Below are 26,530 nucleotides of genomic sequence, written 5' to 3'. Positions count from 1 at the left end.
ATATACAATATAAAGTGTTTAATCATTACATTAAAGCAACTATTGTATTTAATGCTTTTTGTGTCTAATATTTTATAAATGTTAAAATAAAATACTAATTATTCATATATTTAAATTAAATTGCCCTCACTAAATAATTTTTTTTAGGTATGTTAGATTCAATCAAAATTTTAAAATTCTATTAAAGTCTAGTAGAAGGTCTGTTAGTCTAGTAGAAGGTCTGTTAGTCACCATCTATCAAGTTTTTACTATTTGTCCACCTATCATTTATTTACACACTTCAAGCCCAATGGTGCTAACACGATGGGGTGTTACGAGTCACACATCGAAAATATATTTCATTAACATATTATTATAAAGGGAAATCCTCACCTTATAATTCGTTTTTGTAGAGATGAGTTATGTCTAATCCAAATTCTAAGATAGTGGATCAAATGTTATTTCCAGCAAATTCAAGTAGGGAATTCATTGGATACTATGATTTCTGACTATGGATCCTGCCCATATTCCATGCGAAGGGAAAATGTGAATGATCAAGATAAATGTTATACATAGCATAACCAGAAAAATTATTTCTGATGGGTCCTTACAAATAATCATGAATCGAAGATTGATTATCTCTTGTAGTGTAGAACTTTTGATTATCAAAAAATATATATATTCCTCAATACTCGAATATATTTAGTAACAATAAATAAGTTTGATATCTCATATTTAATTATTTCAAGATGATCATACAATTTACAATTATAACACAGTCTTAAGCAACACCCAAAAAAGAAAAAAAATCCATATACACGAAGTGTCCATCAGAAAACCGACTAGAGTTTATATCGCCAGATCCACCATCAACAGAATAGAAAAATCACTAGCAACACCAAGACCATTGAATCCTCTCGAGCAGGTTAAAACTCTTGATCCACTATTTGCTAAGACACAAAATAGAATTATGAAGTAAGTCGTCGAACCTGACTAAGTTTGATGTTTCTCTGTTAAGCAATCAACTCCAAACCAAAAAATGCTCTTATCCTTCACATTTTTCACGTTTGTTGACGATCCAAAAGATAACTTATTATGACGCAAGCATGTCAAATCATGGAGAAACCTCCCCTGAACTTAGCCCTACCACCTAAAGAAAAAAAAAAAAAAACTCCAACTAAGAAGAGTCAGCTGACCTCCTAACCTTCTAAAACTCTTATACCAAACACAAGAAAGTAGTTTACAAGAAACAAAAAGATGAGAGACTAATTCAAGTCAATCCTAAAAAAAAATACAAAAGATACCTGTTTTTTTTCAACAATAACATTTTTTTTAAACAGTTTTTTTCTAATATATGTATACTTTTAATTGAGAGTATCTAAATTTGTATTTTTATAATCATGAAGATTTTTTATTCTATTTTACTACCATGAATATATATATATATATATATATATATATATATATATATATATATATATATATATATATATATATATATATATATATATATATATATATAGGTGGGGACGACTCAACTGAGAACACTTGGTTATTATGAGAAATGAGAACAATGAATCACGACCATCAAATTTTGATTTTGTTGATTTTAATGGACTGGATTTGTTTCTCTTTCTAGGTTGATTTAAATTAAATATTAAGGATCATAGAAAGAGAAACCAATCTAGTCCATTAAAATCAACAAAATCAAAATTTAATGGTCGTGATTCATTGTTCTCATTTCTCATAATAACCAAGTGTTCTCACTTGAGTCGTCCCCACCTATATATATATATATATATATATATATATATATATATATATATATATATATATATATATATATATATATATATATATATATAAACTAACTTTACACATACAATCAATCAAAATCCTTACACTTATCATGTCCTATTAGTTTTTTTAAATTAAAATTGTATTTTAATTGGATAAATGGTTGTAATTGGTTGATAGTGTAAAAATATTTTACATTGTCAGCGCATATCCCTTTATATATATATATATATATATATATATATATATATATATATATATATATATATATATATATATATATATATATAAGGAGAGATCAAATTACACCCGAATAGTTACACCATGGGTTACACTCACTCAAAAACTTCACTTCAGATTTTTTTTTTAAAATCAACCGTTGGATTGAAACAGATTAGCATATATATCATACATATAAAGTTTGAGATTAATCTATAATGATTTACTATGTCACTGAATTTTAATAGAGCATTAGTTAGTAAATAGATTTGAAGGTTTTTAAAGGAAGATGAAGCAATTTGGGTGGGAATTTTAGAAGAAAGGTACGAATGTTTGTATAGAAAATCGTGGCTGAAAGAAGGTCAAAGGAGAAGAAACTATGAATCTCTATGGAGGAAAGATATTATAAAAATTGGTGACTGTCCAGAAGCTGATAGATTGCTGCAGATGTGCTCTCACAGGTTAGGGTCGGGAGCTAATATTCCATTCTGGTTTGCCAAATGGATTGGGCATGCTCCCTTGGAAATTCTTTTTCCAAACTGTTTTCAAGCTTGCCTCAATAAATATGCCAGCATTACGAATATGAGGGAGTGGCATAATGAGGGTGGCATTGGAAATTCGAATGCTCTTTCTCATAAGAGGCTTTGGTCAGAGACTTGGAAGTAGATGAAAGATAAGGGTTGGTGTATTATGTCTAATATTTCTCCATGTAGGGACGTTGAAGACATAGTTGTATGGCCATTTGAAGGCAATCAAATTTTTTCTTTGAAATCCTGCTACAGAAAGCTTATGCATGATGCGACCTCAATTTGGCCTGATGCTTGATAACTCAAGCCCTCAAGGTGGTCTGGAGTAGTCTATGAAGACCGGACTCGGACACAGATACGAGACACGACACGAATACGAACACGAGGACCCCGCTAATATAGAAAACATAGGACACAAACACGACTATATATCTTTTAGATATTAATATAATAATGCAATGTATGAGCACAATTTATAAAGAGTTTAAAACGACAAGCAAAATATATATATATATATATATATATATATATATATATATATATATATTTAAACTTAGTACTTTCAATCAACAAAAAATAGACATAAATCCACCAAATAAAAATAATACAAATCATATCATAGTCACTCCATATTGATAAAATCAGCCTCTAAACCGTGGAATAAGAAAAAAAATAAAGAATCCTAATTGTGTTATTTTCATAGTGGAGAAGTGAAATATGAAAAGTAAAAAAAAAATCTATTATTTTTATAAATAAAAATCTGATAATTATTGAGTTGAGCCTTTTTTTTTTTATAAAAAAATCAATTTTTTTTTAGTTGGGTGTGTCCTTTATTCAAAGCAAGGTGTTGTATTTGTTTCCGCAGCAATTAAATTATTATTTTTTCATTAAACACTGCAAAAACGTGGCAGATACGTGTGGTATGCGTGTCGCACGGGTATTCGTGTCCGACGCGGCGACACGCCTTGTGAATGATGTGCCGACGCTTCATAGGGAGTAGTATATTCCATCAAAGGTGAATATATTTGCGTGCAGATTGCTTTATGACAGGTCACCTACTAAAATGCAATTCGTGAAAAGGGGAATAATCCATGACCCCCTTGAATTTTTGTGATCTGTTCTAATCATGATGAGATACTTAATCATGCCATGATTGGATGTCCTTTGACGAGAATTGTATGGAATAAGATTTTAAATTGTTTTTTTTTTTGAAAAAGCAAAAATATATTAACAAAATAAACCGAGCACAAGAAGTGCAAGGGATAAATCACAATACATAGTCTAGTCCTTCACTTTAAAAAGCAAAATATACACCACCACAAATAAATGTTCCCTAGGCATACTCCCTCTTAGAACCCCACCAATACTATTACAGATAGGAAATTAACAGTTCAAGACAAACTCAAGGCCTTAAAACTAACAGAATAATTATGCAGACAACACCAAAACCTCCCGAATGGATTTTCACTACAGTATCCAAAAACACCAATACCATTGAAACCAATCTACCACCAAACATAACAAGCTGCAAATCAATGGAACATATACAAAAACTTGACCACCTCCTCGATACAAGAAACTACCAACCTCTGATCCAGAGAAATGATCGAAAACCAAGGCTCACGACTGATACAATATGACAATTTCCTGACTACTTCAAGCCGGTGGTGAAATGTTGATTTCCACAGATAGATCCCCAAGCTTAACCCCAACCCTATGCATACCTACTAAATCACTCCGGTCTTTATTTCACTTTTGCTCAGGATGCCGCAACATTTCCGATGCCAACGAATCCATGGTATGATACAAATACAGAACACCCCTGCCCCCAAAACAAGAAATTTCAGAAACTATAAAAAAACATAAACAGGTAGCAACCCGTCTCAATGAAGAGCACATAAACTCCAAAGCATGGAACGAGTGGCTGTTCAGGCCTGAATCGATAAGACTTCTAAAATTCTCAGTTACAAAATATCAGACCTATTGAGCACAAGCAAACCGACACGCCACTCACGAAACATGTTTAAACCACTAGCAGACAAATAACTCCGCCAAAACTGAAGACAACTTTGTGATTACTAGACCAAAACACCAAGACTTCAGCGCCTATCAAAACAGAAAACCCCACTGCTAAAACATGAAAAACAATACGCCAACACTGATATCCAGTGCATGCTCTTGGATATGAAACAAAAACTAAGACTGCTGCAAGTAAAACTAGAAATTGCAACTACCAACAAGCATATCCATGCACTCTTGCTCCAATATTAATCCCAATATCAAGAAAGCCACTCACAACAGAAAATTACTCCTCTATCAGTCCTAGGCTTGCCCTTGGTTTCAGAAACCATAAAGATATGTCGAATATCAAGTCCTTTGTTTTTACTTTCAACCATTTCCAAGCGTGGATTTTCACCTTCTTAACCAAACTTTCTAACTCGAAATTTTTGTTTTGAATAAATCTATCATTTCTAGCTTCCCAAATATTCCACACCCATGCAAACCAAATTACTTTGGCCATAAGACCTACTTTTCTGTCTCCACCTAACAGTCCTTCAAATTGCTTCAAATGCGATATACTATCCATATGCAATGCCGAAGATATGTTTAACCAACGACACACCTCGTACCAAACCCCCGCATAAACTGGACATTCAAAGAATAAATGGGATACCGACTCTTCTTTACCACATTCTCGCACACATAAATTAGATTCAGAATCTATCACACCTCTCCTAATAAGGTTATCTCTGGTAGCTATTATGTTTTGAAAGATTCTCCAAGCTAGGCACGAAACTTTCGACGGGATAGCTTTATGCCACGCGATGCCCCAATCCAGATTGACTGGGTTTTCGGATTGAGACATAAGCCCATTATACACTTCCTTAATAGAGTAATTGGATTCTTGGTACCACTCGGCGTTATTGAGGTGATATATAACATTCCACCAACTAGAGCAGTCTCTACCCCCACTCAATGTTCCGTCCTCTCTCAACCTGTATCTATTAGATAAGGCCTTATACCAAATACCTTGCCTCTCAAAGTTTATTTTCCACTCCCATTTCCCTAATAAAGCAAAATTGAAAACCCTCAAGTTCCTAATCCCTAAACCACCCTCATTGATTGGTCTGCACACTTTATCCCAATGAACCCAATTTATTTTTCTCTCAACCTCACTCCCACCCCAAAGAAATTGTTTAAAGAGAGATTCGAATTTTGAAATTATACCAGTTAGAGCCTTGAAAAAGGAAAGGAAGTAAAATGGAAGAGCTTGCAAGATTGATTAAATAATCGCCACACGCTCCTCGATGGATATATGTTTCCTCTTCCAACTTGATAGTTTTGACCTTACCGCCTCTATCACCGGATGCCAAGTATCAATTCTGTTTGGGTTTGCTCCAATCTGTTTGGTTAGGCCTAGACTGTGATGTGATGGAGGATTGTTGCAGTTACTTCTTACTGTTTGTATCAAAATTTGAGGGGTTGGTCCTCAAGAAAAGAGTGGGTGTCATTTGGTTGGCTGGCTGTGTGTTGGTGCGCTTGGAAATCACATAATCAAATTTTATTTCAAGATGTAGTAGAATCTTCAAAAGAAATAGTGTTTAAAGTTAAAGTTGCTTATAAAAAAAAGTTTAAATATACGTTACCCCATGTTATATAGGCGAGATTCTATTTACTTCATTAAATATTTTTTTGAATTATTATCCTGTAATTTTTTAGTACCCCTAAACGTGTAAAAACGAGGAGTAAATAAAAAAAGTACTTTATAGAGGGTAATTTGTGCCTATATAGAACAAAAGACATAAAATTTTCATATTTCAGAGGTAATCCAAAACAAAAAATTTTAAACGTATATTTAACCTTAAAAAAAATATGATTGTAATTTAAAGTGTTGTCCGGTAAATATAAGATTAAACATACTTACCATTTATTAAGGACAAAATGGGGGAGTGACTAGAGTTAATTGATTTAATAATAATTTTTTAAGGTAGAAGGTGCTGAGCGACCGTGCGAGTTGGTCTCATTTTTGCACGATCCTTGAATAAAAGAAGTTGTTTCATCACTTTCATGTGACATTTAATTGAATATTCAACTTACTCTTAGACAAAAATGTGTTTTTAATATGAGTGAGTAGGCGATAGGGGTGAGAGCGGTGCTAAAGAAGACACATTTGTTCACATGGGAGGAAAGATTAGTTAAAGATTGTTGTTTCTTGTTAGTTAACATGTTTTTGATTGAAAATGTAAGAGACGGGTGGATATGGAGTTTTAACCGTAACATGGGTGATTATTCCGTCAACGACGCTTATCACTTGCTTATTTAAGATGTGACTATGGATCCTCTTGTTATTATATGGTTAAATGGTTTACGATTAATTAGGTGCACATGCAGAGATCTAGCAGAAACAGACACCACACTCTTCTCTATTCGCTCTCTCTCAAATTGCAATACAGCTTGCATTCCAAGTCAAATGTCAATGCTACCAACAAGTCTCTAAAACTACTACAATGTCTTTTACTGAAATATCACAATCAAGGACAACTTAGTAAATCCACATCATCGCTCTTGTTAGTTGTTTCTATTATAAATAACTAGTAGGAAACCCGTGCTATCGCACGGGTCTTGCGGGATTTCACATTACATGTACCTAATTATGACTTGAAAAGTTCTTTTATATATATATATATATATATATATATATATATATATATATATATATATATATATATATATATATATATATATATATATATATATATATATATATATATATATATATATAACCCTAATGCAACCCAAGCTTAGTCATGTTAATCCCAAAAACTTAATAGTTAATAACAAAAGTGCTAATAATACATCTAAACTTTTAGCTCTTTAAATAAAACAATAAAACATATAGATGGTACAATCTTCAAATGTTATATTCTTAAATTATCAGAACCAATCAGTAACAAAGCCTGCATCATATACCTGCATAGTAAAATCCATAAAAGTGTAACATATATAGATACAAAGAATGGGTAACATTAATATATTTATAACTTATAATCATTTATGAAATTTTAATTCACGTGTTAGGAATATTATACAAAGAATGGGTAACATTAATATATTTATAACTTATAATCATTTATCAAATTTTAATTCACGTGTTAGGAATATCAAACATAATATAATTTATTATGTCGTTCATAAATATTCACGTAATTTCAATTATATATTAATAATATGTACCAACTTCATATTTATAATAAATCGTACAATTATTTGTATAACTTCAATTTTATAAAACAGTAACAAAAGAAATAGTTAAAAGATAGACATTAAAATGATCAATCAATAACTGGTATCTCATAGATACGTTCATATTTACCCGTCAATTATTTTTATAACTTCAATTTTATAAAACAGTAACAAAAGAAATAGTTAAAATACCCGTCAATTATTTTTATAACTTCAATTTTATAAAACAGTAACAAAAGAAATAGTTAAAATATAGACATTAAAATGATCGGTCAATAACTGTATCTCATAGATACTTTCACATCTACCCGTCAATTCAGATGAGTATATAAAATGTATGACCGCTCCTGTAAAATACTTAAAAGTTTTTACATTTAATACATATTATTATAATATAAAAAATATTATTTATAAGTTTAAAAAAAATACAATTTTAATTAAGAAATTAAACATAATTAGAGAATAAAATTTATTAAACCTATTTGAGATATTAGCTCATTTTTTCAAACCTAAAATGTATGACAGCTCCCGTCAAATGCTTAAAAATTTCTATGTTTAATGTATTATTATAATATTAAAATTATCATAACTAATGTATTTTATTTTTTACATTTTTATAAAGAGTCAAAACTTATTTTTTATGCGGTGATAAAACTTTTTATTATGTGTACTAATTAAATAAGATGATAATATATAATTAGAGAAATGTAAAAAGAATGACAATTTTCTATTTTTCATAATAAATTTATGTATATTTCTATCATAATTGTCTCATGTTCTTTTATCATATAAAAATATTTATAACACTTTTTAGTATAAATGATAATTTTATCATAGAAAAAACTAACATTTTTCAATAAATTGAAATTTTAATATAATTTATTATATTTTAATAGTAGTTTTAATTATAGTTAATGTATTACTAAATTTTAAAAAGAAAAACTTAAATAAAACTTTAGTAAATGACTAAAATATTTATTTTAGTAATAAAGTTTATGTAGAAACATCATAAACGGATTGATTTGCATAAAAAAAAATTAAATTAATCATGATTGGAATTTTGCAATATTTTTTGTTGGATAATACTCTTTTTAATTAAATGTAAATTTACCATCAACATCTTTTACTATTAAACACAATAATTAGAAGATTTTAAAATTAAATTAATGTATTATTTAATTGTAAGATTTTAATTAGTAAACACAATATTTGAAAATATAAAAAATATTAAATACAATAGTTATGAAAGTGGACATATTAGACGTGATATTGTTTCTTTTTTTTTATAATTATTTTAGAGATATCTTTCCATTAATTACAATAATTCAAATTTTATGGTCAAACTTAATTTTCCATATTTTAAAGGAATCTATTTATTTTTATGCAAACTTTTCGATATACCATTCATCATCATATTCATAACTTCATAACCAAAACTAAAAAAACTTAATTCAAAATAAAAACAATCCTCAAACAAAAAGAAAAAAATAGAATAATAATAATAATTTGCTTATGTTTTTATGAGAGTAATAATAATGATAATAATCTAACATGCGGTGAAAACGGGATTAAAATATAATAATTACTAATAGAGAGTACATTATATAAGTATATAGGAAGAATCATTACAAACTTTCTCAGTATAGTAATAATGATTTATTAATGACAAACTTAATTGAAACGGTTTTCTCAGTATAGTCATATATATATATATATATATATATATATATATATATATATATATATATATATATATATATATATATATATATATATATATATATATATATATATATATATATATATATATATCATATGAGAATGACATATTTAAATGAGAATGTGAGAATGAATCTGAACCATTGAATTTTAAAATGAATGGTGGAAATTATGAGTGAATCTTTTTTTTCTCTCTCCAGTATCTTGAAATAAATGAAGTAGGAGAGAGAAAAAAAAAGATTCACTCATAATCTCCACCATTTATTTTAAAATCCAATGGTTCGGATTCATTCTCATATTCTCATATAAATATGTCATTCTCATATGATATGCCCTATATATATATATATATATATATATATATATATATATATATATATATATATATATATATATATATATATATATATATATATATATATAGGGGATGACTCAGGTGAGAACACTTGGTTATTATGAGAAATGAGAACAATGAATCATGACCATTAAATTTTGATTTTTTGATTTTAATGAACTGGATTAGTTTCTCTTTCTATATTGACTTAAAATAAATATTAAAGATTTTAGAAACAGAAATCAATCTAGTCAATTAAAATCAAAAAATAAAAATTTAACGGTCGTGATTCATTATTCTCATTTCTCATAATAACCAAGTGTTCTCACCTGAGTCGTCCCCCTATATATATATATATATATATATATATATATATATATATATATATATATATATATATATATATATATATATATATATATATATATATATATATATATATATATATATATATATATATATATATAGTCATAATAATGGTGTGAATATTAGGGTTTATGAAAAACTGGTGGAATTTAACGAAGATAGGAAGTTGTGTGAATTTGAAAAGTGTCGTTTGGAGAATGGAAGGGCAGGAGTAATTTTTGTTAGTGGAGGGCTCATCGTTCGAAATTATGGAATAATTCTATGCATTTAATAGACCTATTAGGGTTTTGTAATTTATATAAATAAATAATTAATTAATAACAAAAAATAAAAATAAATATAAAATACCAACAAAAATTAAGGTAGCGACACACTAATTAATGTCAAATCAATAATATTGAGTTATTTTACAAAAAAAAAATCATTTATACCCATGGAATAAGAAATTTTTTAGTACATTTATCAGAGGGCTTTAAATGGTATTTCCAGGTACTGTGCTGTTATATATTAATATATTAATAATAGAATAATAAATTTAAAAATATTTAAATAAGATAATAAATTTATTTAAATTACTATAAATAAAAGGTGTCAATTAATTTATTGTATAATTAAAACCAGTAATGTCAATTTAATAGTTTAAACCTTAGAAATTAGAATGATGTGCTACATATGATACTCAGAATGCCATTATGTTACTCAGGTTGCCCATACGTTAGCTAAGGCGGCCAATTCTTGGTCTAGGCGTAGTTTTTTCAGTAATGTACCTCCTTGTATTGAATTTGATTTGAGTAATGATATCAGTTAAGTTTGTTCTTGTAAAAAAAATGATATAGTAACCGTCATCACATATGGAAAATTGGATGAATTAATGTTATAAAATAAATAATAAACCATTAATTCAAATGACGGCAGGGGGAGTGTGGCATCCACCCCTCTTTATAACTAATTCAAATTTTATAGCATCAACCAACCAATAATTATTGTAGAATATTTCTTAAAGGCAACCTTTATATAATTGGAATCTTTACTATCTCCTCTCAACTGATTACAACACAATTTAGAATACCTAACAAAAAGGGAATGAAAAAGAAAGAATTGTGACCAAATGCCAAAAACTTACAAAGTCGTTGAAGAATTAATTATGAATTGAAAAGCAAAGAACAAAACTTCACAAACAAAGAACTTAGCAAAAGACTTAAGAATAAGAAGTAAAAATAGGAGAAGAGCCATCTTTTTCCATCACTTGTTCAACATATCATCTTTCAATGATTCTCGCACAACTTGTTCAGGAAAATTCAACGCTGTCGTTGAACCTCTTGTTGACAAACAAAACTTCCCTAATCAGTGGATATAACCCTATCAGCCTGAGGCACAACCTAAAATTCAAAAAAATTTCAAACTCATATACAAAATATATAATTTAAAAAACACAAAAATTAAAAAAAAAAAAAAAAGAGAATCAAGCAAATTGGTGCTCATTGCTAGGAAATTGCATTAATCTTCAAATAGTTCCTCTGCAAAACTAAAAAATACCCAAATGAGTTGACAAAAGTAATTTTTTTTAGAAATATAAGAATAATACATGGAGGTTTCAAAGCAAGAGATTGAATACACCTCAAGGGGCGTATTACTCTGTGATGTCCTCATATTTCTTCTAAAAATAAGAAATCATAAAATGTAAACGAATACTTTGATCACTTATTCTGACTTCCACGATTAGCTTGTACAACATCCTTCAAAGCCTTCTCGCTAAGATCATAAAATGTAAACGAATACTTTGATCACTTATTCTGACTTCCACGATTAGCTTGTACAACATCCTTCAAAGCCTTCTCGCTAAGATCATAAAATGTAAACGAATACTTTGATCACTTACTCTGACTTCCACGATTAGCTTGTACAACATCCTTCAAAGCCTTCTCGCTAAGCTGAAGATTTTTAAACAACTGCTGCCCAAACCTCTTATCCGAATGAAATGATAGCAAAAGGTGTTCCAAAGACACACACTCATCACCTATTTCTTCCTTATGCCTTTGAGAGTTGTCCAAAACAGAGCTCAAATGCGAACCAACAACAGGACCAGAAGTGTCACCCGTAACCTGCACTATAAAACAGTAGGTAAGAATTTTCTAGAACATCAACAAAGTATGTTACCTTACCAGTAACAGTAACGACATTAACACAACTTAGGCCAATGAGCTATAAAATTATCAGTAGCTTGTAGAATCAATGGGTTGTCTAATACTGCCTTGGTGAATATCCTTCAAGCCAAACCATCCTTTTGCTCCAATAGAATAATCCAATAACCTATCAATGAATTATGAAATAAGTAATTCTGTCATTAGAAAAAAAAATGGAGAAGAAGCTTCAAACTTGTAAAAGAGAAAGTGAATACTGGTATGCCATTATTGGTGGTGATATATAACGCGAGAATCAAAATGAAAGGGCGCAAGTAATTGATTTTTTGGGTAGTGGAGGAATTGATGTTTTCAAAGTAATAAAACATATCCATTCAATGATGAAATAACTATGTATTACCTTTTAACGTGTAGATTTGAAGTAAAAAATAATCAATTAACAAAAATAAAAAACCAAAAAAAAAAATAAGAGACTGCCACATCTGCAACAATAAATGCCAAATCAATATTATTGTATTATTTTGACAAAAGACTTTTATACCCGTGGAATAATATTGTAAATTAAATTAATCATGATTGAGATTTTGCAATAAACACAATAAAGATTTTAAAATTAAATTAATGTATTATTTAATTGTAAGATTTTAATTAGTAAAGACAATAATTACAAACATTCAAATAGAGTTATGAAAGTGTACATATTATACGTTATATAATTCCATTCTTTTTTATTTTAGAGATATCATTCTATTATTTTTTATTTCAAGATATCTTTCCATTTTTTTTATTTCAAGAGAATTAATTAATATGTTATTATTTTTTTAGTAAATTATAACTATTAATAAAATTAAAACAAAATATTTAAATAAATAACACAAACAAAAATTACTGAAAATAACTATTAACTCTCTCATTTAAGCTGATTCCAAATCCTAATTAATAAAAGAATACCAAAAGAAATCTAAAAACACTTACAAAAAGAAATACCCTTAAAAGTACTTTAAAGATAAATAAAAAAACTTTTTTTAGTTGCAGTATTATAACATCATAAAAATACATAAATCGAAATTATGAGTTTTGTTTAACTTCAACATTAAGAGTCACCATCCTATGACAACTCTCATAATAAGAAGAATGTCTTAGATCCACACCTCAAAACTTCAGCAACATGTGAGAAGACATCTAAGATAAGTACCAATTTGTTTGTGAAAAATTAAAGATTTACATGCCTATGTCTAACCCACAGTAGTAATATTGCAAATATTCTAGTTTAGCTTAGCAGCAACAACACAACCTTCAGCCTTTAGTAAAATTGTTCGGATATACCAATGGAGTATTCCCTACTAACTTCACAATAAAATCATAATTATTCACAACAAAACTAAACATAAAAATAAAAGACATCAAACTAAAAATAGTTATTATGAAGACTGAAGAGAAAAATTACTTCAGTAGCAGTAGCATCTTTCTTGATTGCAAAATATGTCTCCATGCTATTTAAGGAGGAAAATCTGAAAAATCAACCCATTGCAACATAAACTTTTGCAGTTGGAAACAGAAACATTGCAGTTGAAAAAATATATTCCAGCCAAAAATATAGTCAAATGCAACTGAAAAAAATCAACAAATTACAGGAAAAAAATTCTAACGATTAAATTACATAGTAGGATGATGAGAATGAGAGAAGAAGGGTATATGGTTTGCCATGAATCCAAGCTTATTAATATGGGTAGAAAAAAATACAATTCAATGAATCTTGGGAGGGTGGAAACAGGGAAGCAAAACGTTTGGCTTCTCTGTGTGAAAAACGTTTGATTCCAAGAGAAAATGTGGTTGTTTAATAATAGCTTATACTATCATTTAGGTTTATGAAATAAATTAGATTTATAAAATATATATATATATATATATATATATATATATATATATATATATATATATATATATATATATATATATATATATATATATATATATATATATATATATATATATATATATGGAATAAAAAAAGCTATGAATTGATTGTTGAGTATGGAAAGTTGGAATTTTGTATATTCAAAGTAGGCTATTGATTTTCCACTGCAGAGTGTTGTTTAAAAGCATTGGATTATGCACGTTATTTCAAACTTCCAATGCATCTATTAATATGATTACTTTTAGAATAATTAAGTTACTTAAAATTTAAAATGGAATTAAAAAATATATATAATACAACAATAAGTTTGGTGATGCCACATCACCTGCATTAAATGCCGAAACAATATAATTGCAGTATTTTGTCAATAGTCATATTTATCCCTGGAATAAGAACAATTTTAGTTATTTAATCAGATGGTTTGAAGTGTAATTTCCAAGTACTTTACTTTTTATATATTTATAATAGATTGATCCTCCCATCCGTGACTCTTCAACTTTAAATTAAAACAGTACATCCTTCTTCTTCTTCTTATCATTATTATTTTCAAAAGATAAGGTCCCATGAAAATGTTACATTTGTTCCCTCTCTTTTCACTTGCCGTTCTAACCATATCCTTATCCATCATCTCCTCCAATGCCGCAAGGCTAGCAGCCACCGTTCCTGAACCACTACCACCACCACTACCACCAGCAGCTCAAGAGTTTCTAGACTCTCACAACAAAGCAAGAGCCGAAGTCGGAGTTCCGCCACTCCAATGGAACGAGAAGCTAGCGAAAGACACAAGCCTACTAGTCCGTTACCAAAGAAACAAAATGGGGTGCGATTTTGCTAACTTAACCACAAGCAAATACGGCGGTAACCAGCTCTGGGCGGGTTCGGCGGCGGTGACACCGAGCAAAGCGGTGGAGGAGTGGGTGAAGGAGAAAGATTTCTACATCCATGCAAACAATTCTTGTGTGGCGAAACATGAGTGTGGTGTTTATACGCAGGTTGTGTGGAAGAATTCGGTACAACTTGGGTGTTCACAAGCTAGTTGTAGTGTTAAGGAGAAAGCTAGTTTGACGATTTGTTTCTATGATCCACCTGGTAATGTTATAGGGGAGTCTCCATTTTGATTCATGTGTTTCGATTTCAAGTAATGCTTATTAGAATATTAGTATCTGTTTCTTGTATGCAAAATGTGCCAAGAAAGATTAGTATTTTACTTACTTTAGTTAATATCTCTTGTTATGATTGTTAATTGAGGTGATCTTTTGTGTGAATTTTGCATATAAATTAGTTTACGGTTTAGTTTTTTTTTTATTTAAAATTTTTAAATATCATGAAGTTAAGAATAGTCAAGGTAGGCCATGTTAATCAAATTGGTCTTAGTTTTTTTAGAAGTTGGAAATTGGTTTTTGTTTTTAGTGTTTGTCTTATGAGCAAATTATAGATTTAGAAGTATTGTTTAGAAATGTAATGCACTAACGGCAGTCAAATGTTTATTACTACCATGAGATAAGAGTCAACATATGAACAATTTGCTTAGCAATGTTTTAAGGTCTAAGGCCACTTAAGCAAATCAAAAATAGAAATTCTATATTAAAAATGACAATTTTTAATCTTTTGAATACGCCACTTTCATTACTTGATTTTTTTATGTTTACCTAGAGTCAAACTCGATGGTAATGTCAATTTATCCATTAATTATTGTGATGCTCCTTTTAAAGTTGAATTATTATTGAACAATCTTCATGAAGTCCAAGCCACACGTTTGAATCTTGATCATGCCACTTGCATTTACTTACTCAATTACCTTTTTTTTTTCTTCGGAGTTTCTTAATGCACCATAACCATTTCTAACACACCTCGAGAAAATACAATAATACTCTCGGATTTCGGAAATGCATTTTCAGACGCACTTCAAACACACACAATTGATTTGTTTTTGAGACACGCCCCAATTTTATCATTAAATTTATTCAAGAAACACATTTTAGGAATGTCTCCAGAAATACATTTCTCGAACCTACTTATAATACAATAACTAAGCTACTAAAAAATAACTAATCATCATGAGTTATCTTCAATAGGACCATTGAAATATGCAACTCTCTATCTCTTTTTTACTTCTTTTTTTCAAGTAGGTTATTTGATCCATAGGTTTTAGAAATGCTTTTTTGAAACAAAAACGAATTAATTATGTGTGCATTTGTGCTATTTGGGTTAATTAAGTTATTAGAGAGATATAACTAATTGAGCCTAAGTAGTATAAATAAAATATGAAATTGGTTTGTGGGTTAAGCCCATTAAGAATAGAGGTAGTAAGGAAAATATGGTTTTAGAGGTTATAACTCATTTGGGGAAAAAGAAGAAAATGAGGCTAGAGGAGAAAGTAGAGAAGAGAAAGAGACAACTCAAGAGAAGAGGATTTGGGGAGAAACTAGAAGATAGAAGGAGATTGATTCAAGGTAAGGGGGAGAATCCCATTATCTTGATTATATATATATATATATATATATATATATATATATATATATATATATATATATATATATATATATATATATATATATATATATATATATATATATATATATAAATAATAGGTAGTGGTATATGTGTGTTCTTCATATCTCTATTTCATAACTTTCTAAGTTAGAGTTTAGGTATGAATCCATGAAATTTGTGTGAGATAATCATGTTCTATGTTGCTATGTTGATATACCATGATAGAAATATGATTAGAAACTCTTAAATTGAATGATGAAAGTGATGATGTTATTGTGTGAAATGGAGAATGAAAGTTGTGTTGATTTGATTGTTATCATAAGTGCTTAAATTGACCCATAAATGTGATGGGATTGTTGGGAAAATGAGGAATTTTGAATATTGAAAGTGGGTTTTCGTAACAACAAGAAAATGGAGTTTTTGGGGTTCTGGTACAGGGGAACCCGGTTCCCAAAAGGGGGAACCGGTTCCCATATCAAAAAATGCACTATTTAGCGGACAAAAGGTCTGGGAACCCGATTCCCAGATTGGGGAACCCGTTCCCAGCAGTAAACATGAATTTTTTTAAAACTTCAAAATGTCATAACTTTTGATCTGTAACTCTGTTTTGTGTGTCGTTCGAAGCGTTAGGAAGCTAATGTGATTATCTACATAATAAGATGGGAGAGTTTAGCACTTGATGAATTAATTATGATGTTGTTGTGTTAATAACATGTAATTTGGTGTATGTGCATTATAACTTGGTGAAGCATGAATAACAATTGTTGAAATGAAATGTGGTACGATATTCATGATATGTGTGAATGAACATATGCTATTTGAATGTATTTTGTCAGAGATCATTATTTGATGTATGTTGTTCAAATGGCAAACGACATGTAATTATGTATGCGTATGTAACGAACTAATGTTACATGAGGATAACATGTGTTGTTATTGTTACCTTGTGTTAATTATTGATGTTGATTACATGATGAATGTATGATGTGCAATTGGTGAATAATTCAATGTGTGAATTATGTGATATGCTTGAATGTTAAGATTATATGGATAATTCTTAATTTCATATGTGTGGGTAATTGTATGTATACATGATGCTTGAATTTAGCGAATGTGTATGTTGTTGTTGGTGAATACTATGAGTATGATGCATACGTGAGTGAAGGCATGTTACTTGAAATCGTATTTATGTATTATGTGAATTGATGTTGAGCGATATTAACATTGTTGGCATGATATGTGATATGATATTCATGATGAGTGTGAATGCTTATATGCTAAATTGTTGTGCCTTGTTGTGATTGTTATTCAATATGTGTGTTTTGTACAATTGGTGGATAATTCATTGTGTGAATTATTGTGGTATGCGGTATGTTAAGATTGTATGGATAATCTTAATTGCATACGTTTTGATGATAATTGTACATGCATACGTAGTGGCTTTGATCCTTGTCTGGAAATAGAGGCGAGGCTTTGTTTCCTTTGTGGATTCGGGAGCGGTTAAACTATGGATTCACATGTTGGCTTTGATCCTTTATTGGAAATAGAGGCGGTGAAACTATGGGTTCACATGCTGGCTTTGATCCTTGATTGGAAATAGAGGCGGTGAAATTATGGGTTCACATGTTGGCTTTGATCTTGTCCGGATCGGGAGCGTGGCTAGATTCTATATGAATCAGAAGCGGTGGAACTTTGGGTCCACATTGGTACCATATGCATTTGAGTCACATTCTTCGCATTCGAGTCGCATTATGTGCTATGTGATTGATTGTAAATTATGTGAGTTGTCTTTGTGATATTGGAAATTGTGTTTGTGTGATAATTGTGGAACTTATTCAATATATGAAGTGTGATGAATGATAATGCTATTGTATGCTATATTCATTGTACATATTATATATATATATATATATATATATATATATATATATATATATATATATATATATATTCATTATGATGCATATTCTCACCCTTCTGTTTGAATGATGTTCATTATGACATCGTGCAGGTTTCGACGAGTAGTAGCTTGTATGAGGATTTAGCCGAGGAGCTCCTGAGTTTGTTGTTTGATCAGGTAGCGAGTCATATGCTCTGATCATGTAACACTTGGGGGGTTTTATTTGACCTATGCTTATGTTTTGATATTTCTATCTTGTATGTATTTTGAATCGATACTTTGGATATGTTAATTGAGTTCGGTAGATGAATATAGTATGGGATATATTCATTGAAATGTTTTGAGTTATAATTCTTCCGCGTGCGATATGTATATTTTATGAAAGCATATGATTTTCAAAATGTGTTACGATATGATTAGTGCATGTTGGTATGTTTGTTATAGGTTTTCATTGTGATGAAAATAACATGTGACGCCTCTTTGATTGTATGCATACTTTACTCTGTGAATAATATGTTATATTTGGGGTTAGAAAAGGGGTGTTACATGAGGTGCATCCAAAAATGCATTTCCGAAATCTATAGGGCATTTTCGATTTTAAGAAATTTCCTTTTTACTTAGGTAGTCTAGCAAACTCAAAAATAAGGTTCTTCAACCATTTGACTCTATTTACTTTCAAATTCCTCCCTCAAGGTCATTGTTTTCGAATCTTGTCACTTTTCAGCTACATTCAAAGAATAACAATCAAGGCTAACATAAATGTATTCATGAAAATGTACAATCTCTATTCTTACGTTATTACAATAATTAATGCCCACTACAAAATTTTCCTCGGCAGAACTAGAATTAAGAGTCTTCATCTCTTCCTCATTTGTAGTCTCCCTAGCTAGAACTTCCATCTCAAACTAAATTTTATTCGCTAAAGTTTATAATATTTCCCTCTCCAAATATTTACTCTTCTTACTCCTTTTACGAGTCTCACTAAAAGTAATAAACATGCTTATGATCAACTTTGATACCCTAGATTCCACTTCCCACAACTTGTAACTCTTTCCCCTTCTAGATAACTATTGAAGACACATTTCATAACCTTACCATTAAACTGGACCTTCTTGATTTGCATAAACAAACAAGTTTTGAACACCTTCAAATTCTATTAGTCTATAGGTTTCCTACTCCAAATATCCATAAGTGCCAAGAAGTTTATTCATGTAAATGGACATTTGCGGATCTGATAAGTTTCTTTAGCACCGACCTTATTCTAGAAACTCTCTGACAACTCAGCTCCTAGCACCATGCTAAAATTCGTCAAATGGGTTTTCATCCTTTATTTCCTTCAAAACTAATTTAAGTGCTATAAAACAACCTATGAGCATTTAACATTCTCTTGAATTTAATTTCCATAGTTTGTTCTTGTCATGAAAGACTACACTAGTTGATGATGCACGACTAATAACCTTGGAACCATCTAAAATATATAACCCACATATTTTAGACTTTTTATACGTGATCAATCAATCTTGCATAATTTCAACACGTCATGTTCAACTCTAGTGCAACAACCTATATCATCAAACATGCTTATGGATAACAAATTTCTCCCGAGCTTGAGAACATAAATGAATTAATATTTTTCAAATGAATTAATATTTTTCAATGGTTGAAATGAATTAATATTTTTCAAATTTTAGGTTGAAATGAATTAATATTTTTCAATAGAATGCATGTCACGTTCAACACTAGTGTGTGGTGTTATAGTTTTATTAATTCATTTCAACCCTTGAAAAATATTAATTCATTTCAACCCACATTGAATAGAAGGAAGTCACAATCATTGAACATTCTAAGTCTTATCGTACTAACACCATGAACCTTGCATTCCTGAATGTTACAGAGGAAGATAAATGACGAGTACACGTAGAGCTTGTTTATCCAAATTGATCAAACTAATCTACTCTCGATGAGAGAAAAGTTCTCTGATTCACTATACTTTCAAAAATTATTATAAGAATTTACAAATGAGTTACAAGAAAGTAGTCTCCCATGATCGTAAAAACAAATCCAATTTTCTACCCAAGTATTTTCCTATCTCTTCAACTCTCTCTATATAAATCACACAAACCTAAGGTGTTTAGAAATGTATCCCAGCCTTTTTAGATAACTTTAAAGGTCTGCCAAATTCTATGAATAGAATCCTAAGAACTTTCAAGTCTAAGAATAGAATCCTAAGAATTTCTTCTCTTTTTAGATACATTTTCCCTCTATCTTTCACTCTTACTAACAAAAGTAATAGAGAATCATATTTATTATCTAGAGAATCCAAGTCGGATCCACAAACCAACTCAACTCACCCATAGGCCAACCAAACAATTGAAGTTTGGTATATATTGATTATTGGTGTCCATCAATCGATCCCAATGGACATGTTTGGTACAACAAACTGAAATTTGAAAATGATGATAATGTGAGAATTATGTTTTTTATGTTCGCTCAAAATTCAATCGAGGGACTGCTCGAGTTAAGGAACTTTGTGGGCTTGATCTATGCATGTTATTTTGACTAGTTTGATTTATTTCATGATTGTAAAAAGAATAACGTCTTTGTTGATATGATTTTAGGTGCGTTCCGAGATGCATCTCCGGACTTTTCACGGTGGTAAGGGAGCTCCTCTAAAGGTGGGAAGAGCATTCCCTAATATTGCTCAAGTGTTTGGGCTCATACATTAAACTACGGGATCTGAAATTGGGCCATAGGCCCATGCCTATTCCGGGCCGGGTTCATAATCTTTGTCCTTATATTAGTCCAGGGTCGGGTTCATAATCTTAGTACTTATATTAGTCCATAATCTCCTAAACATGAAGCATGTAAGGATGAAATACTTAAGAGTATTAAGTCGGTCTACTTATGTCAGTCAATAACTCCCTAAGCATGAGACATGTAAGGTTATGGTGTTTAAGAGAATTATGTCAGTTCAGATGTGCATGATTTAACTTGATGAATAAACCATGTCATCTTGCAAGTGTTATTAGCTTTGTTGATCCATGATCTATTACTGTTGCTATATTTTATCTTTTTTTCCTTCTATTTATCATTTATATCATGTGTCATTCCTATGAATATTATGTTATTACCATGAATAAAAATCTAATTCAATTAATTTTTTCAGTGCATCAAGAATCACCAATCCAGACAAATCTTGTCTGAATTATGTGATCCAGAAAGAACCAAAACTGACAAAAGAAAAATGACTTTTGTCTTTAAGCTAGCATAAACATCCAACAGGTTAGACAATGACAAAACATACTACATGTGTGCACAGTCCTCTTGTCAAATGTCAACTGATATATCAGAAAATTATTTACCTTCTTCACAACACAATCTTACAACTTCAATCTACTTTTGTACACAAAAAATTACATAGAGCAAACAATGTAAAATCATTTCCTCATTAACAAGTAAAACTATCACTATTATTTTAGAACATCCTTAGATATAAGATATCTAAAATTAAAGTCATGTGGAATCCATTCTATGCACTTCTTCGATTTCGCAAGTTGACATTTCTTAACTCTTTTCCTTAGTGACTCAGGTAGAGATTCTAGGATCATGTCCATAACACCACTAGGACACAAATCTGAGTCCTTGGCGAATGATTCGATAAGCTTTGGTAGAAGTATTTTTTGGTCTTTGCGTACGCCTAATGTAGCTCGAATGTACTCGTCCTTTGCTACTTCTAGATCTTGAAACACTCTCTTTGGTGTATATACGCGAACCTATCATAGTTCATAAGAAGATTAAGATTTTATTAGATGTCAGTGTAAAACTAATTTATGCTTGTAGTTTGTATCTTTTTAATCGAAAAATGAATATACGAGAAATGTATTAGCAGAATACCGCGGGATCAGAATGGTTTCCGGAACAAAGAGCAAAGTGTGAAAGAGGCTCGAGATGCGCCAATGCATATGCTTGTCTTCCATCTCCGGTTTTGAATTTTGTCTTCGAAGAAAAAAACAAACGTAGCCACTACATAGACGAGACGAGTTCAAACATGTTCCCATGTCAGTCACTAGTGTATAAGACTTTATTCATAGAAAAGATTTTTAGGTTGGATTATAGGATTCACCTGTCCAGGGCGAGACATTCGACACCGAAGTATAGTATTTTGTATCGTGTCTGCGCTAACTATATAACCTCCAACATTATATGCAGCCTGCAAAGACAAAGCAAAAAGATATATCACATTCTAAAGACTTTGAAGAGTTTAATTTCTTAATGACTTAAGCTATTTCTAAAAGTGCTTTTTTACCTTTAGAAGAAGAAACACTCTTTTCATACTGTTTTGTGGAATGCCATAAGCCAAAAATGCCTATTAGAAACCAAATAACATATTAGAAATCCAACTAATCAAATTCGACAAATGCATGAGAAGATACTATAGAGAAACTTTTTCAATTACATGCATCACTAAAGCATTGTGTATGTTGATCCAGAAAGCTAGCTTCTCGTCGTGTTCTAAATTTCCAGGGTCTATTTCTTCTAATCGAGAAATAAGCGACCTGATACAACGCAAAAAAATGAATTTCAGCGTTAGATTGAACGAACGTTTATATATCATAGAGATCATCTGCGCGAATTTTTAAGTAAATCTAATTTCACATTTAAGAGACTCACTTGTAATTTTGGAGCAACTTTTTTGTATCGCCCGATTTCTGATTCTCTTTATAAATCCACGGTATTTCGACCATGGTGCTGTATGGTCCGCTAAACTCCTTGAGTCCTTCAACATGGAAAGGATTGTCTAACCTTACATCAAAAGAGGAGTTATTGTTCTTGAACCTTGGACTCCAAGTATCGCCTTGATCACCGATAGAGAAGTTGCTCGTTGAGGACAACGATGAAATGGGAGACGAAAGGCCTGGATGTATCATAGGAGGGTCTGCAAGCTTGCAATATAGAGCTGATATGCATTTGACCATATCTTCGGAGAGTTTATTAGGTTCCATTGGAATATGATCGGATATTCGCGTACCAAGATGTTCGGCAAGACTGATTATATTTGATGAAGAGCTTTCAACATACTGCGTAGAAATAAGTGATTGTCAAAATCCAAACAAGGCCTCAAGACAAGTCGATGTCTTGGATTGACTTATTTAAGTTTATCTACTGGTATTAACGCTACGTGTCCACGAGGCGTTCTTCGACTTATATCTATAAAAATTTCGAGGATAACTTATTGAAAAAAACTTATTACCAACATGAAAACAGTTTGACTTAACAAAAGTTCATGAAACTAGACTTACCTCCATCATGGACAATGGTTGCGAATGACAGGCGCGCAGAGCTTTGGTTAAAGATTCTTCTGTAGGAGACGCTCTTGTAAATGCTGTACAATGCGATAACGAAGAATGACAACGATAAACACCAGAATCTAAATATTTTTCTTTCCCCAAAGTCTCCATTTCATATCTACTATGTTCCTTTTGCAGATTCTCAAGCTCATCATGGTCATTTTTGGTTAAGACCTCATGCATAGAAGGTTTAACAAATGGTGCTTGAGGTATTGTTGGAGAAAGCTTTACAGTTTCCTCCTTAGTAAATGGAGATACCAAAGGTAATTGTTGATCGAAAGCTTTTCGGTACAATGAGAGAAGATGTTGTTCTAAATACACAACTTCCAACTCTAACACCGCAATTTCCTTAATCAACTCTGTTGCTGGCTGCATAACAAAAATAACAAACAAAATCAAAACATGACAAAAACAAAAGCCTAAAAAAAATGTAAACGTATAGCTCCTAAGTTCATAGAACATGCCGCGCTACCTTAGGCATCGTCTTTTCATTTGAATTGACAAGTAATGAAGATCGGTATCCGAGTGCTTTTTCTAATGTGCATCTAACCTCAAACTGATCTTGTAATCTTCTCTCTAGCTGTAGAATCTGCCACAAGAGCATGGCCAAAAGTCAGACTTAGTGGATGCAAAAAGTCATTAGATATTTATGAATGCAATGCACCAACCAGAAAAAGACAAACAAAAGAACATGACATGATTGCAAGAAAAAATGCATCATAAGAATTATGAGGAGCAGTTACCTCTTGTTTCATAGCACTATGGACTTCACTTGTAGGACTTGGTTTATTCTTTGCTTTAGCATACTCGGTGACGTAGTCGATGTCCTATAACCAAATCAAACCAATACTTGAGGAAAATGAGACTTGTTTTCTATGTAGGGACGGACTATAGGGAATGATATCAATATGGATCATTAATGTCACAACATTATGGTTGGTTGGGACTAATGACATCAATCATATTCCTTTGAAAAAGAAAATACAAAGACACTGACATGTCGATACCAGTAACAATTTGTGAAAGTAGAAGTAATTGAATGTAATTGTGTCTGTGTATGTAACACTCACACGTGTCAGACACCAAACACGCTTTCAATTTGAAGTGTTAGTGTTACATCATAAAACTGTGGTATGAAATACCTTCAATTCTAAGATTATATAAAATAAAAAGAAGTCATGATCAATTCATGATGAAAAAATAGAGTAATTGATTATACCATCTTCATTCTCTCTGAGGCCTCAACTTGATTATCTGGGTTTTCTCCACTTTTTTCAAGTTCCATATCTGAAAACCACAAAAACCAAAGCTATTCACAAAAAGCACACACAATTCACAGAACAACATAGTGACAAAAGATTCACCATCCTACCTAAGAACTTCACAGCAAAGAACTCAAATGAATGACACAAAAAAGCCTCTAGAAACAAACTAAAATACTTCACAAGTTCCTTTTCATTTCAGAAAAGCAAAGTTTCCTTCCAGGAACTATCCTCAAAGTGATGATTTTCACCTTATGCTCAATCTCTATCACATGAAGAAGAATGTGAAGAAAAGACTAGTTACACTTTTTTTTTACCAAATGAGCCTTCTCTTAGAAGAATCTCCCCTCAAGTTTAGTGTTGTTACTTCTTTCTATAACCTTTGTAAAGGATGAACTTTTTGCATTTTACATGAAAAGAAGTTCTTATAGAGAATCCCTTTAAGGCTTTAGCACAAGAAGTAAATCTTTATAGAATAATAACTTTGACAATTGTGAAAGAAGTGCAAATGTCAAAACATAAATATATAAAGAAAAACAAGTCTCACTCTAAGTAAAGTCTATAGAAAAACAAAATAAATAGTGGGTGGACCCTTAATTGCTAAGTAGAAAAATGTACAATTTATTTTTCAATATTCTCTTCTCTCATTAGGAAGCAAGTGAGAGTTGGTGACTCTTTTGTCCCATTTTGCATCTACCATTTTATACTTAGAAACTAAGCCATTTTATTTGACAAAAAAGAAAGAAGACAAAAATATTAATGTGACAATAATTGAATAGTTCTTTATTCTTAGCTCAAAAGATACATAAATTATGATTCATTGTAAGCAATCTTTCTATATTGTTAGAGAAGTCTCAAGTAAAAAAAAAATTTTTTTTTTGGTTTTTTACTTTTTTAGGCCAATAGTGTTTGTTATTAGAGTAAAGTTTTTGTGTTATGTAAAGAACAATAATGAGAAAACAAGTGACTAAGTAACAAAATGGTGGAGTGTAAGAAAGAAAAGCAAGGATTTACCTAAAAAGTGATGAAAGTTAAGAGGAAAAGGGCATTGGATACTTGAAAGGAATAGAGGTTTTGTGGGGTTCTCTTTGTCAAAATGGCTTTTATTTAAAGGAGATACCTATATTGTCCTTGAGTATCAAAGAGAGTAACGTTTGTCAAAGAATCAAGAAATATAATATAGTAATGTGGAGTCACCTTTTTGGTTATAACAAAGGAAAGTGATAGGAGTGTGGTAAGGTGGATAGTTCTTTGTTGTTGTCCTCATACAAAACAACCGTACT

General features: G+C 30.7%; 2 protein-coding genes across 2 annotated transcripts; one reads left to right on the top strand and one right to left on the bottom strand.

Moving 5' to 3' along the window:
* The first annotated feature begins 14,746 nt into the window (after positions 1-14,746).
* On the top strand, positions 14,747-15,509 carry LOC131633545 (STS14 protein-like). Its single transcript, XM_058904241.1, has one exon. It carries the CDS (start codon positions 14,808-14,810, stop codon positions 15,360-15,362), a length of 555 nt encoding a protein of 184 aa, XP_058760224.1. The 5' UTR covers positions 14,747-14,807; the 3' UTR covers positions 15,363-15,509.
* Positions 15,510-21,905: 6,396 nt separating this feature from the next.
* On the bottom strand, positions 21,906-25,762 carry LOC131633544 (uncharacterized). Its single transcript, XM_058904240.1, has 11 exons — positions 25,358-25,762; positions 25,205-25,272; positions 24,729-24,812; positions 24,458-24,574; positions 23,938-24,354; positions 23,309-23,715; positions 23,094-23,193; positions 22,944-23,003; positions 22,761-22,847; positions 22,532-22,660; positions 21,906-22,410 (listed from the first exon to the last, which is right to left on the bottom strand). Exons 2-11 carry the CDS (start codon positions 25,268-25,270, stop codon positions 22,108-22,110), a joined length of 1,770 nt encoding a protein of 589 aa, XP_058760223.1. The 5' UTR covers positions 25,271-25,272; positions 25,358-25,762; the 3' UTR covers positions 21,906-22,107.
* Positions 25,763-26,530: the final 768 nt, after the last annotated feature.

Source organism: Vicia villosa, unplaced genomic scaffold (genome assembly GCF_029867415.1).
Source record: "Vicia villosa cultivar HV-30 ecotype Madison, WI unplaced genomic scaffold, Vvil1.0 ctg.001135F_1_1, whole genome shotgun sequence".
Taxonomy (NCBI): domain Eukaryota; kingdom Viridiplantae; phylum Streptophyta; class Magnoliopsida; order Fabales; family Fabaceae; genus Vicia; species Vicia villosa.
The sequence above is the reverse complement of the archived record's forward strand: the minus strand, read 5'-3'. Positions and strand labels throughout refer to the sequence as shown.